At 42.5% G+C, this 13,528-nt stretch overlaps 1 protein-coding gene across 3 annotated transcripts in view; it reads right to left on the bottom strand.

Annotated features, from left to right (window-relative positions):
• LOC139378798 (diacylglycerol kinase delta) overlaps positions 1-13,528 on the bottom strand; it is a 117,455-nt gene that overhangs the window by 19,632 nt on the left and 84,295 nt on the right. For all 3 annotated transcript variants that reach the window (XM_071121304.1, XM_071121305.1, XM_071121303.1), the window contains 11 exons: positions 13,218-13,317; positions 12,551-12,705; positions 12,265-12,341; positions 9,393-9,491; positions 9,044-9,131; positions 7,101-7,208; positions 6,802-6,898; positions 4,815-4,922; positions 4,513-4,626; positions 2,636-2,770; positions 2,210-2,373 (listed from right to left, as the gene is read on the bottom strand). In XM_071121304.1, the coding sequence (XP_070977405.1) occupies positions 2,210-2,373; positions 2,636-2,770; positions 4,513-4,626; positions 4,815-4,922; positions 6,802-6,898; positions 7,101-7,208; positions 9,044-9,131; positions 9,393-9,491; positions 12,265-12,341; positions 12,551-12,705; positions 13,218-13,317 (1,245 nt within the window). The remainder of the gene's footprint in view (positions 1-2,209; positions 2,374-2,635; positions 2,771-4,512; positions 4,627-4,814; positions 4,923-6,801; positions 6,899-7,100; positions 7,209-9,043; positions 9,132-9,392; positions 9,492-12,264; positions 12,342-12,550; positions 12,706-13,217; positions 13,318-13,528) is intronic.

Here is a 13,528-nt window from a genome sequence, read left to right as displayed (position 1 = left end):
GCATGCTCAGCCCCCTCCTGTACTCCCTGTTCACCCATGACTGCGTGGCCATGCACGCCTCCAACTCAATCATCAAGTTTGCAGACGACACAACAGTAGTAGGCTTGATTACCATCAACGACCAGACAGTCTACAGGGAGGAGGTGAGGGCACACGGAGGGTGGTGTCATAAAAGCAACCTCTCACTCAACCTCAACAAACCAAAGAGATTATCGTGGACTTCAGGAAAAAGCAGAGGGAGCAGCCCCCATCGATGGGACAGCAGTGGAGAAGGTGGAAAGTTCCTCGGCGTACACATCACAGACAAACTGAAATGGTCCACCCACACAGAGAGTGTGGTGGAGAAGGCGCAACCGCGCCTCTTCAACCTCAGGAGGCTGAAGAAATGTGGCTTGTCACCTAAAACCCTCACAAACTTTTACAGATGCACAATTGAGAGCATCCTGCCGGGCTGCATCACAGCCTGGTATGGGAACTGCACGGCCCACAACCACAAGGCTCTCCAGAGGGTGGTGCAGTCTGCACAACACATCACCGGGGGCAAACTACCTGCCACCGATGTCACAGAAAGGCCAAAAAGATCATCAAGAACAAAAACCACCCGAGCCACTACCTTTTAAACCCCGCTACCATCCAGAAGGCGAGGTCAGTTTAATGTGCATCAAAGCTGAGACTGAGAGCTGAGACCGAGAGCTTCTATCTCAAGGCCATCAGACTGTTAAACAGCTATCACTAACATAGAGAGGCTGCTGCCAACATACAGACTTGAAATCATTGGCTACTTTAATAAATTAATCACTAGTCACTTTAATAATGCCACTTTAATAATTTTTTACATATCTTGCATTACTCATCTCATATGTACAGTATATACTGTATTTTAAACCATCTATTGCATCTTGTCTATGCCGCTCGGTCATTGCTCATTCATATATTTATATGTATATATTCTTATTCCATTACTTTACTTGGATTTGTGTGTATTAGGTAGTTGTTGTGGAATTGTTAGATTACATGTTAGATACTGCTGCTCAGTCGGAACTAAAAGCACAAGCATTTCGCTACACTCACATCTGCTAACCACGTGTATGTGACCAATTTTTTTTATTTGAGTTATTGTTTCCTATTGTGTATTTATTCCTTGTGTTATTATTTTGAGTTATTGTTTCTTATTGTGTATTTATTCCTTGTGTTATTATTTTGAGTTATTGTTTCTTATTGTGTATTTATTCCTTGTGTTATTATTTTGAGTTATTGTTTCTTATTGTGTATTTATTCCTTGTGTTATTATTTTGAGTTATTGTTTCTTATTGTGTATTTATTCCTTGTGTTATTATTTTGAGTTATTGTTTCTTATTGTGTATTTATTCCTTGATATTATTTTTTTATTTTTCTCTCTGCATTGTTGGGAAGTAAGCATTTCATTGTTTGTCTACATCTGTAAAATGTCTAACTGTAAATAAATACATGTGACATTTCTACCTCAATGACATATCAGTAGTAATGAAGGAATAAAAATCTTCTGGAGCAGAACTGGCCTGTCCGGCCCGCTGTCGTGTGTGGGCTATATGTCCCTGTTTTATGATTAGTTTACGTTCGCAAGGTTGACAACATTAGCAAAACATTCACATTGAAACTCTTCCTCAAGTCCACAACAGTTTTTGTGAATAAAATGTTCATTATAATTCCTTTAACATCCTTGCGTGCTTATTCTTTTACCATTGATATGTTCTCGGCTATTTTGAGACCTTAGATAGACTCAGCAAAATGACGTCGCTACAAGCAGCACTGCAGATATTGCCGTGTGTGAGATGCAAGACTTTGCTCCTCACACACAATATCTGCGTATGTGCATGGGTTAGCTTCACTCTGTTTAGAGCGTGGTAGGTACAGGTCCAAAACAGCGGGGGAAGTTTATCCTCGCGCTTCAACAATCTTAGTTATTGCGGAAATTTACCCACTCTGCTGTTTACTCCGCCTATGTCATATCGCTGAGTCTACCTTTAAAATGACGCTCCAGAACCTTTGTATAATTTCAGCCAAATGATAAATAAACTATTTACTAATCCATTATACCATTTTTTTATTATAAAGTGCTACCAGAATTTGTTCTTAATTTTACATGCCTGTTTAGGTAAAAATTCAGTAAATTCAAATGTATATTTCATATTTTCTCAATGAATTTTTCATAAAATATTTCATTGAATACCTAGTGATGAGTGTGTCTGCCACCATCCCTAGTTGCTGTACTTGAGCACATTCCTCCTCTGTGAGGTATTCCATAGACTGCTGAGAGTTGAGGCGGGGCCTGGAGGAACGGTAGGTGTCAATCTTCCTCTTATCCTCCCATGATGTTAGAGTCCTCTCAAAGTTCTGGAACATAGCAATAGAATGTAGGAATAAAATGAACAGAATGGACATGATGGATGTGTAGAGGTTTATTAGATACATATGTTGCCCTAATGCAGTGTTCCTTAATCCTGCTGTGCAGGCTTTTGTTCCAGCCCAGCACTCACACACTTAATTCGACAAACCAAACAATTATTTGATCAATTGAATTAGGTGTGTCAGAGATGGCCTGGAACAAAAGTTTGCCTATCCATACACACTCACACCCTCCCAAACATAAACGTACCCTGTCTCTGGTGAGCATCTGAGCTCTGTTCTTGTGTGTGATCTTGACTATCCCTGGAGGTTGGATCCATGCTTCGCCATCCACCTGTACTGGTACACCCTCCTCCCCTAGGATAGTTATCTTCACCTGACGACACTGGAGAGAGGGAGGAGAGTGAGGGGGAAGGAGGAGGGGAGATGGGGAGAGAGGGATGGGGGAGAGAGAGAGATGGGGAGAGAGAGAGATGGGGAGAGAGAGAGATGGGGAGAGAGAGAGATGGGGAGAGAGAGAGAGAGAGAGAGATGGGGAGAGAGAGAGAGAGAGAGAGAGAGAGAGATGGGGAGAGAGAGAGAGAGAGAGAGAGAGAGAGAGAGAGAGAGAGAGAGAGAGAGATTCAGTATGTATGTGAGTGTGGTCAATTCAATATAATGTCTACTGTCTTTAGAACTTTAAAATGTGACTGTGATGCATGTGTTGAAGGTTTGTGTGTTAGTGTGTGTGATGTTACCTGTGCTATGCGGTGGTGTGTGTGATGTTACCTGTGCTATGCGGTGGTGTGTGTGATGTTACCTGTGCTATGCGGTGGTGTGTGTGATGTTACCTGTGCTATGCGGTGGTGTGTGTGATGTTACCTGTGCTATGCGGTGGTGTGTGTGATGTTACCTGTGCTATGCGGTGGTGTGTGTGATGTTACCTGTGCTATGCGGTGGTGTGTGTGATGTTACCTGTGCTATGCGGTGGTGTGTGTGATGTTACCTGTGCTATGTGGTGGTGTGTGTGATGTTACCTGTGTTATGCGGTGGTGTGTGTGATGTTACCTGTGTTATGCGGTGGTGTGTGTGATGTTACCTGTGCTATGCGGTGGTGTGTGTGATGTTACCTGTGCTATGTGGTTGTGTGTGTGATGTTACCTGTGTTATGCGGTGGTGTGTGTGATGTTACCTGTGTTATGCGGTGGTGTGTGTGATGTTACCTGTGCTATGCGGTGGTGTGTGTGATGTTACCTGTGCTATGCGGTGGTGTGTGTGATGTTACCTGTGTTATGCGGTGGTGTGTGTGATGTTACTTGTGCTATGCGGTGGTGTGTGTGATGTTACCTGTGCTATGCGGTGGTGTGTGTGATGTTACCTGTGCTATGCGGTGGTGTGTGTGATGTTACCTGTGCTATGCGGTGGTGTGTGTGATGTTACCTGTGCTATGCGGTGGTGTGTGTGATGTTACCTGTGCTATGCGGTGGTGTGTGTGATGTTACCTGTGCTATGCGGTGGTGTGTGTGATGTTACCTGTGCTATGTGGTGGTGTGTGTGATGTTACCTGTGTTATGCGGTGGTGTGTGTGATGTTACCTGTGTTATGCGGTGGTGTGTGTGATGTTACCTGTGCTATGCGGTGGTGTGTGTGATGTTACCTGTGTTATGCGGTGGTGTGTGTGATGTTACTTGTGCTATGTGGTTGTGTGTGTGATGTTACCTGTGTTATGCGGTGGTGTGTGTGATGTTACCTGTGTTATGCGGTGGTGTGTGTGATGTTACCTGTGCTATGCGGTGGTGTGTGTGATGTTACCTGTGCTATGCGGTGGTGTGTGTGATGTTACCTGTGTTATGCGGTGGTGTGTGTGATGTTACTTGTGCTATGTGGTTGTGTGTGTGATGTTACCTGTGTGGTGGTGTGTGTGATGTTACTTGTGCTATGTGGTTGTGTGTGTGATGTTACCTGTGTTATGCGGTGGTGTGTGTGATGTTACCTGTGTTATGCGGTGGTGTGTGTGATGTTACCTGTGCTATGCGGTGGTGTGTGTGATGTTATCTGTGCTATGCGGTGGTGTGTGTGATGTTACCTGTGCTATGCGGTGGTGTGTGTGATGTTACCTGTGCTATGCGGTGGTGTGTGTGATGTTACCTGTGCTATGCGGTGGTGTTGGATGTTGATGACTCTGGATACAGCCATCTGCATACTGCCAAACACAGCCACCACCTCTAACTTCTTATCATCAAACGACGGAGCGCCAAAATTCTGAACACACAGAACCCAAAAAAGGATTACTTGCAAAAATAAAAAACACACTAAATGCATATAAGAGTGTGACATTTGTTGAAATTAATCCTGAAAAACTGTTACCAGGTAAGACAGTATATTAGCTAAAAGCTAGCTGCAAAGTGTAAATTTTTTTCAGTGAATAAGAAAAGAGTGTGTTAACTCACGTTGTCCTCTTTGGTTCCCCCCCAGAAGTTGATTCCCCCCGCATAGCTCGGGATGTTGAGAACAGCTAGACCCTGAAGACTAGGCAGACACATAGGTACACCATCACACTATAGAGAGAGAGAGAGAGAGAGAGAGAGAGAGAGAGAGAGAGAGAGACATCATTTTATTGTCAATCCCTCTCTAATAATCCCTCTCTAATATGTACTGATAATATTACAGATAACTACACCACAACGTCAGAAAAAGATGTTGGAGTGCCATTTAGTAGAAGTCACACTAGACTAAAACATACAGTGCCTTGCGAAAGTATTCGGCCCCCTTGAACTTTGCAACCTTTTGCCACATTTCAGGCTTCAAACATAAAGATATAAAACTGTATTTTTTTGTGAAGAATCAACAACAAGTGGGACACAATCATGAAGTGGAACGACATTTATTGGATATTTCAAACTTTTTGAACAAATCAAAAACTGAAAAATTGGGCGTGCAAAATGATTCAGCCCCTTTACTTTCAGTGCAGCAAACTCTCTCCAGAAGTTCAGTGAGGATCTCTGAATGATCCAATGTTGACCTAAATGACTAATGATGATAAATACAATCCACCTGTGTGTAATCAAGTCTCTGTATAAATGCACCTGCACTGTGATAGTCTCAGAGGTCCGTTAAAAGCGCAGAGAGCATCATGAAGAACAAGGAACACACCAGGCAGGTCCGAGATACTGTTGTGAAGAAGTTTAAAGCCGGATTTGGATACAAAAAGATTTCCCAAGCTTTAAACATCCCAAGGAGCACTGTGCAAGCGATAATATTGAAATGGAAGGAGTATCAGACCACTGCAAATCTACCAAGACCTGGCCGTCCCTCTAAACTTTCAGCTCATACAAGGAGAAGACTGATCAGAGATGCAGCCAAGAGGCCCATGATCACTCTGGATGAACTGCAGAGATCTACAGCTGAGGGGGGAGACTCTGTCCATAGGACAACAATCAGTCGTATATTGCACAAATCTGGCCTTTATGGAAGAGTGGCAAGAAGAAAGCCATTTCTTAAAGATATCCATAAAAAGTGTCGTTTAAAGTTTGCCACAAGCCACCTGGGAGACACACCAAACATGTGGAAGAAGGTGCTCTGGTCAGATGAAACCAAAATTGAACTTTTTGGCAACAATGCAAAACGTTATGTTTGGCGTAAAAGCAACACAGCTGAACACACCATCCCCACTGTCAAACATGGTGGTGGCAGCATCATGGTTTGGGCCTGCTTTTCTTCAGCAGGGACAGGGAAGATGGTTAAAATTGATGGGAAGATGGATGGAGCCAAATACAGGACCATTCTGGAAGAAAACCTGATGGAGTCTGCAAAAGACCTGAGACTGGGACGGAGATTTGTCTTCCAACAAGACAATGATCCAAAACATAAAGCAAAATCTACAATGGAATGGTTCAAAAATAAACATATCCAGGTGTTAGAATGGCCAAGTCAAAGTCCAGACCTGAATCCAATCGAGAATCTGTGGAAAGAACTGAAAACTGCTGTTCACAAATGCTCTCCATCCAACCTCACTGAGCTCGAGCTGTTTTGCAAGGAGGAATGGGAAAAAAATTCAGTCTCTCGATGTGCAAAACTGATAGAGACATACTCCAAGCGACTTACAGCTGTAATCGCAGCAAAAGGTGGCGCTACAAAGTATTAACTTAAGGGGGCTGAATAACTTTGCACGCCCAATTTTTCAGTTTTTGATTTGTTAAAAAAGTTTTAAATATCCAATAAATGTCGTTCCACTTCATGATTGTGTCCCACTTGTTGTTGATTCTTCACAAAAAAAAACAGTTTTATATCTTTATGTTTGAAGCCTAAAATGTGGCAAAAGGTCGCAAAGTTCAAGGGAGCCGAATACTTTCGCAAGGCACTGTATTTCCTTATTCCTTCGAAGTGTGTATTTGTTTGTCTTGGTATTATTTGGCAGACAACTGTGTGTGACCTTACTTCCAACAGTACTCGTTGTTCCAGATTCTTGTATGTCTTATGTACCAGTTCCTTGGTGCCCATCACTCCATACCACAACTTGTTCTTAGTACGACTACTGCAGAGAGAAAGAAGGATGTATTTGATTACTTTCATCCAGTACCCTGATATGCTAAAACATTTAACCATTGAAGAAACATTCTAATTTCAACTTCCATTTACCTTTCATTGCCTTGGTGCAAAATTGTACACTATATTGCAATACACAGTATATGTATCAATAAAGTTTGTATTTGAATAAGAGGATATTTACTGTGTACCTGCATTTCTTGGGATGTTCATCTCTCTTGTTGTTGAACTCCAGGGAGATCTTAGCATCCAGACCGATCCCAAAGTAGTTGTTCATTACACACTTCTCTGAGCACTGACTGTAGAGGTACACACAGCATAAGGAACATGAATACTCTCCAATATCAATTCTTGAGTTGTATTGCGCACTAATTAGTAGCCTATATTTCCTCTTGTTTTTCTGTAACTACTGTAAAACCACTCACTGTAATATTGTACAGTGCCTTGCGAAAGTATTCGGCCCCCTTGAACTTTGCGACCTTTTGCCACATTTCAGGCTTCAAACATAAAGATATAAAACTGTATTTTTTTGTGAAGAATCAACAACAAGTGGGACACAATCATGAAGTGGAACGACATTTATTGGATATTTTAAACCTTTTTAACAAATAAAAAACTGAAAAATTGGGCGTGCAAAATTATTCAGCCCCCTTAAGTTAATACTTTGTAGCGCCACCTTTTGCTGCGATTACAGCTGTAAGTCGCTTGGGGTATGTCTCTATCAGTTTTGCACATCGAGAGACTGACATTTTTTCCCATTCCTCCTTGCAAAACAGCTCGAGCTCAGTGAGGTTGGATGGAGAGCATTTGTGAACAGCAGTTTTCAGTTCTTTCCACAGATTCTCGATTGGATTCAGGTCTGGACTTTGACTTGGCCATTCTAACACCTGGATATGTTTATTTTTGAACCATTCCATTGTAGATTTTGCTTTATATTTTGCATCATTGTCTTGTTGGACGACAAATCTCCGTCCCAGTCTCAGGTCTTTTGCAGACTCCATCAGGTTTTCTTCCAGAATGGTCCTGTATTTGGCTCCATCCATCTTCCCATCAATTTTAACCATCTTCCCTGTCCCTGCTGCATGTTTGACAGGGGGGGATGGTGTGTTCAGCTGTGTTGCTTTTACGCCAAACATAACGTTTTGCATTGTTGCCAAAAAGTTCAATTTTGGTTTCATCTGACCAGAGCACCTTCTTCCACATGTTTGGTGTGTCTCACAGGTGGCTTGTGGCAAACTTTAAACAACACTTTTTATGGATATCTTTAAGAAATGGCTTTCTTCTTGCCACTCTTCCATAAAGGCCAGATTTGTGCAATATACGACTGATTGTTGTCCTATGGACAGAGTCTCCCACCTCAGCTGTAGATCTCTGCAGTTCATCCAGAGTGATCATGGGCTTCTTGGCCGCATCTCTGATCAGTCTTCTCCTTGTATGAGCTGAAAGTTTAGAGGGACGGCCAGGTCTTGGTAGATTTGCAGTGGTCTGATACTCCTTCCATTTCAATATTATCGCTTGCACAGTGCTCCTTGGGATGTTTAAAGCTTTGGAAATTTTTTTGTATCCAAATCCGTCTTTAAACTTCTTCACAACAGTATCTCGGACCTGCCTGGTGTGTTCCTTGTTCTTCATGATGCTCTCTGCGCTTTTAACGGACCTCTGAGACTATCACAGTGCAGGTGCATTTATACGGAGACTTGATTACACACAGGTGGATTGTATTTATCATCATTAGTCATTTAGGTTAACATTGGATCATTCAGAGATCCTCACTGAACTTCTGGAGAGAGTTTGCTGCACTGAAAGTAAAGGGGCTGAATAATTTTGCACGCCCAATTTTTCAGTTTTTGATTTGTTAAAAAAGTTTGAAATATCCAATAAATGTCGTTCCAGTTCATGATTGTGTCCCACTTGTTGTTGATTCTTCACAAAAAAATACAGTTTTATATCTTTATGTTTGAAGCCTGAAATGTGGCAAAAGGTCGCAAAGTTCAAGGGGGCCGAATACTTTCGCAAGGCACTGTATCAACAAAGACGGATTGATTGTGAACTGTGCTACATTCAATCAAACTTGCATTGAGGTATTTTATGTAATTTCTAGATATATATATTTTTTTAAACACACACTACTTACTCTTCGTTGAAAGACGGAGGGCTGAGACTCTCTGGTTTCTCCAGGACAATGGTGGAGGAGGAGGAAGAGGGGCTTAAACTGACGTGACCTGAGAGAGGCATAATGGGTAAATGGACCGGGAAGTGTGATTTGACTTATTATCTTATCTGATTTCAATTGAAACATTTACAAGGCCCTCCCTCTCAGTACTGTGGCCCAAACATGTAAGTGCTATAATATTAATATTATTATTGTTGACTGCAATTAGAAGTCAGAGTGCATCTAGAGTAGGATTCAAACCTGGGCAAATGTAGGATTCAAAGTGTGTGTGTGTGTTCATGTGTGTGAGCGTGTGTCTGTAGTAACTCACGTGGCTCTGCCTCTTTCAGTTCCTCACTGTTCTCTCTCTTGATGGAGGAGGAGGAAGACATGCGCTGGAGATGAGTGTGTTTATTCTGTTCATCCACCACTGGAGAGAGAGCGAAGGAGTGAGAAAGAGGGAGAGAGTGGGGGAGAGAAAGATGGAGAGAGCAGTATATGTGAGATTTTATGTGGGCGTCTGCAGTACATTAGCGCTTCTGTATGTGTGTGTGTGTCACAGTGTACAGTTGAAGTCGGAAGTTTACATACACCTAAGCCAAATACATTAAACTCAGTTTTCACAATTCCTGACATTTAAGCCTATTAAATATTACCTGTCTTAGGTCAGTTAGGATCACCACTTTATTTTAAGAATGTGAAATGTCAGAATAATTGTTGAGAGTGATTTATTTCAGCTTTTATTTCTTTCATCACATTCCCAATGGGTTAGATGTTTACATACACTCAATTCGTACTTGGTAGCATTGCCTTTAAATTGTTTAACTTAGGTAAAACGTTTTGGGTAGCCTTCCACAAGCTTCCCACAATAAGTTGGATGAATTTTATCCCATTCCCCCTGACAGACCTGGTGTAACTGAGTCAGGTTTGTAGGCCTCCTTGTTTGCACACGCTTTTTCAGTTCTGCCCACAACTTTTCTATGGGATTGAGGTCAGGGCTTTGTGAAGGCCACTCCACTCCATCTATTTTGTGAAGTGCACCAGCCCCTCCTGCAGCAAAGCACCCCCACAACATGATGCGGCTTCGGCTTGCAAGCCTCCCCCTTTTTCCTCCAAACATAATAATGGTCATTATGGACAAACAGTTCTATTTTTGTTTCATCAGACCAGAGGACATTTCTCCAAAAAGTACGATCTTTGTCCCCATGTGCAGTTGCAAACCGTAGTCTGGCTTTTTTATGGAGGTTTTGGAGCAGTGGCTTCTTCCTTGCTGAGCGACCTTTTAGGTTATGTCCATATAGGACTCGTTTTACTGTGGATATAGATACTTTGTACCTGTTTCCTCCAGCATCTTCACAAGGTCCTTTGCTGTTGTTCTGGGATTGATTTGCACTTTTCGAACCAAAGTACGTTAATCTCAAGGAGACAGAACGCATCTCCTTCCTGAGCGGTAAGACGGCTGCGTGGTCACATGGTGTTTATACTTGCGTACTATTGTTTGTACAGATGGACGTGGTACCTTCAGGCGTTTGGAAATTGCTCCCAAGGATGAACCAGACTTGTGGAAGTCAACAATTTTTTTTCTGAGGTCTTAGCTGATTTCTTTTGATTTTCCCATGATGTCAAGCAATGAGTTTGAAGGTAGGCCTTGAAATACATCCACAGGTACACCTCCAATTGACTCAAATGATGTCAATCAGCCTATCAGAAACTTCTAAAGCCATGACATACTTTTGTGGAATTTCCCAAGCTGTTTAATGGCACAGTCAACTTAGTGTATGTAAACTTCTGACCCACTGGAATTGTGATACAATGAATTATAAGTGAAATAATCTGTCTGTAAACAATTGTTGGAAAAATTACTTGTGTCATGCACAAAGTAGATGTTAACAAGAAATTTGTGGAGTTGTTGAAAAACAAGTTTTAATGACTCCAACCTAAGTGTATGTAAACGTCCGACTTCAACTGTATATATCTAGTCATTATACACCACATCTCGTTTGACATTTCATTACAAAATCGTGGGCATTAATATGGAGCTGGTACCCCTTTTACTGCTATAATGAGCCTCCACTCTTCTGGGAAGGCTTTCCACTAGATGTTGGACTATTGCTGCGGGGACTTATTTCCATTCAGCCACATGAGCATTAGTGAGGTCAGGCACTAATGTTGGGCGGCTAGGCCTGGCTCACAGTTGGCGTTCCAATTCATCCCAAAGGAGTTCGATGCGGATGAGGTCAGGGCTCTGTGCAGGCCAGTCAAGTTCTTCCAAACTATTTCTGTGTGGATCTCTCTTTGTGCATGGGGGCATTGTCATGCTGAAACAGGAAAGGGCCTTCTCCAAACTGTTGCCACAAAGCACATAATCGTCTAGAATGTCATTGTATGCTGTAGCGTTAAAATGTTCCTTCACTGGAACTAAGGGACCTAGCCCGAACCATGAAAAACAGCCCCAGACCATTATTCCTCCTCCACCAAACTTTACAGTTGGCACTATGCATTCGGGCAGGTAGAGTTCTCCTGGCATCCACCAAGCCCAGATTTGTTCGTTCGGACTGCCAGATGGTGAAGCATCACTACAGAAAATGCGTTTCCACCGCTCCAGAGTCCAATGGTGGTGAGCTTTATACCACTGCAGCCGATGCTTGGCATTGCACATGGTGATCTTAGGATTGTGTGCAGCTGCTTGGCCATGGAAACCCTTTTCATGAAGCTCCCGACAAACAGTTCTTGTGCTGAGGTTCCAGAGGCAGTTTGGAACTCAGTAGTGATGTTGCAACTGAAGACAGACTATTTTTACTCGCTACGTGCTTCAGCACTCAGTGGTCCCGTTCTGTGAGCTTGTGTGGCCTACCACTTCGCAGCTGAGTCGCTGTTACTCCTAGACGTTTCCACTTCACAGTAACAGTACATACAGTTGACCGGGGCAGCTCCAGCAGGGCATCAATTTGACAAACTGACTTGTTGGAAAGGTGGCAACCTATGACATTGACATGTTTAAGTCACTGAGGTCTTAAGTAAGGCCATTCTACTGCCAATGTTTGTCTATGGAGATTGCATGGCTGTGTGCTTTATTTTATACACCTGTCAGCAACAGGTGTGGCCTGAAATAGCCGAATCTACTAATTTGAAGGGGTGTCCACATAATTTTGTATATATAGTGTATGTTTCTATATATGTGTTTATGTGTGTGTGTGTTGTACCTTTCTCAGCCTGTTCTATTATCTGTCTCAGTGCTTTCTTCAGACTGTTAGCTCTCAGCATAAGCTGTTCTCTGGACCTATGGCAGGTTTGGAGACAATTCAAATTCAAGTAAGTCAATTCAGAAAGTAAAATGAAATTCCAATTCAATAATTGAAAAAAAGCAATCCATCCAACTGAAAAAGATAAGCTATTTATTTAATACATTTTTTATTTTATTTTTAAATATTAATTTCAAATAATTTCCTCCATTGAGTGAGGTAAACGTGAATTGACCTCAACCCTAACCTGTATGGGGGCCGGGGTTCCCCTCCGGTAGTGTCTGTACCCCTCTCCTGGTCCCCATCCTGGGGTGGCACACTGCCGGCTGGGACCACCTGGGCATCAGCCTCCTCACTCAGAGCCTTCACCAGACTGTCCAGTTTCTCATTCAACAGGGCACACTGAGGGAGAGATAAACACTAACCCAAACCCTTCACCAGGCTGTCCAGCTTCTCATAGAGTTCAATTTGGATGAACTTTACACTCTGTACTATACTCTATACTCTATATATATATAAAAATACAACACAATAGATACTTTATGTAAATATTGTAGAACCAGGATCGTTTAAAAATATGGACGTTTAAAAATATTCAGGGTTAAACATACTACACTTTGCTTCCAGACAGTTAGAGAGGAGTGAATGCATCTGTCTACGTCCCAAATGGAGCCCTTTTCTCTATGCAGTGCATTACTTTTGACCAGGACTCATACAGGTCTGGTCAAAAGTAGCGTACTATAAAGTGAATAGGGTGCCATTTGGAATGAAACCTCAAACTTTGACATTTTCTAGATGCTCCTCTACCACTACCCACCTCTCTCTGCCCACTTGTTATCCGCATTATACAACCTGTTACGTAAGACACACACATTTATGCACACAGAAACACACATGCATGCACACACACACACCTTCTTGGCCATAGCGTCTGCCTCCTCCTTGTTCTCTGTAGCTCTCTCGTATGCTCTCCCCACCTCCGCTACAAAATCATTTACCGTTCCACACAAAAACCTGCAGGAGAGAGGGATGGAGACAGGGAAGGAGAGCGGGTGAGTGGGATGGAGAGAGAGAGAGAGAGAAAGAGAGAGAGATGGAGAGGGGTGGAGAAAGAGAGAGAAAGAGAGAGGGGGGTGAGTGGGATGGAGGAAGAGAGCGAGAGATACGAGTGTGAAATATATTTCTCCATTCCTGTATTATGTATGTAAAGTCAATAAACCATACT

The sequence above is a fragment of the Oncorhynchus clarkii genome, chromosome 21 (assembly GCF_045791955.1).
Source record: "Oncorhynchus clarkii lewisi isolate Uvic-CL-2024 chromosome 21, UVic_Ocla_1.0, whole genome shotgun sequence".
In the NCBI taxonomy this organism is placed as follows: domain Eukaryota; kingdom Metazoa; phylum Chordata; class Actinopteri; order Salmoniformes; family Salmonidae; genus Oncorhynchus; species Oncorhynchus clarkii.
The sequence above is the reverse complement of the archived record's forward strand: the minus strand, read 5'-3'. Positions and strand labels throughout refer to the sequence as shown.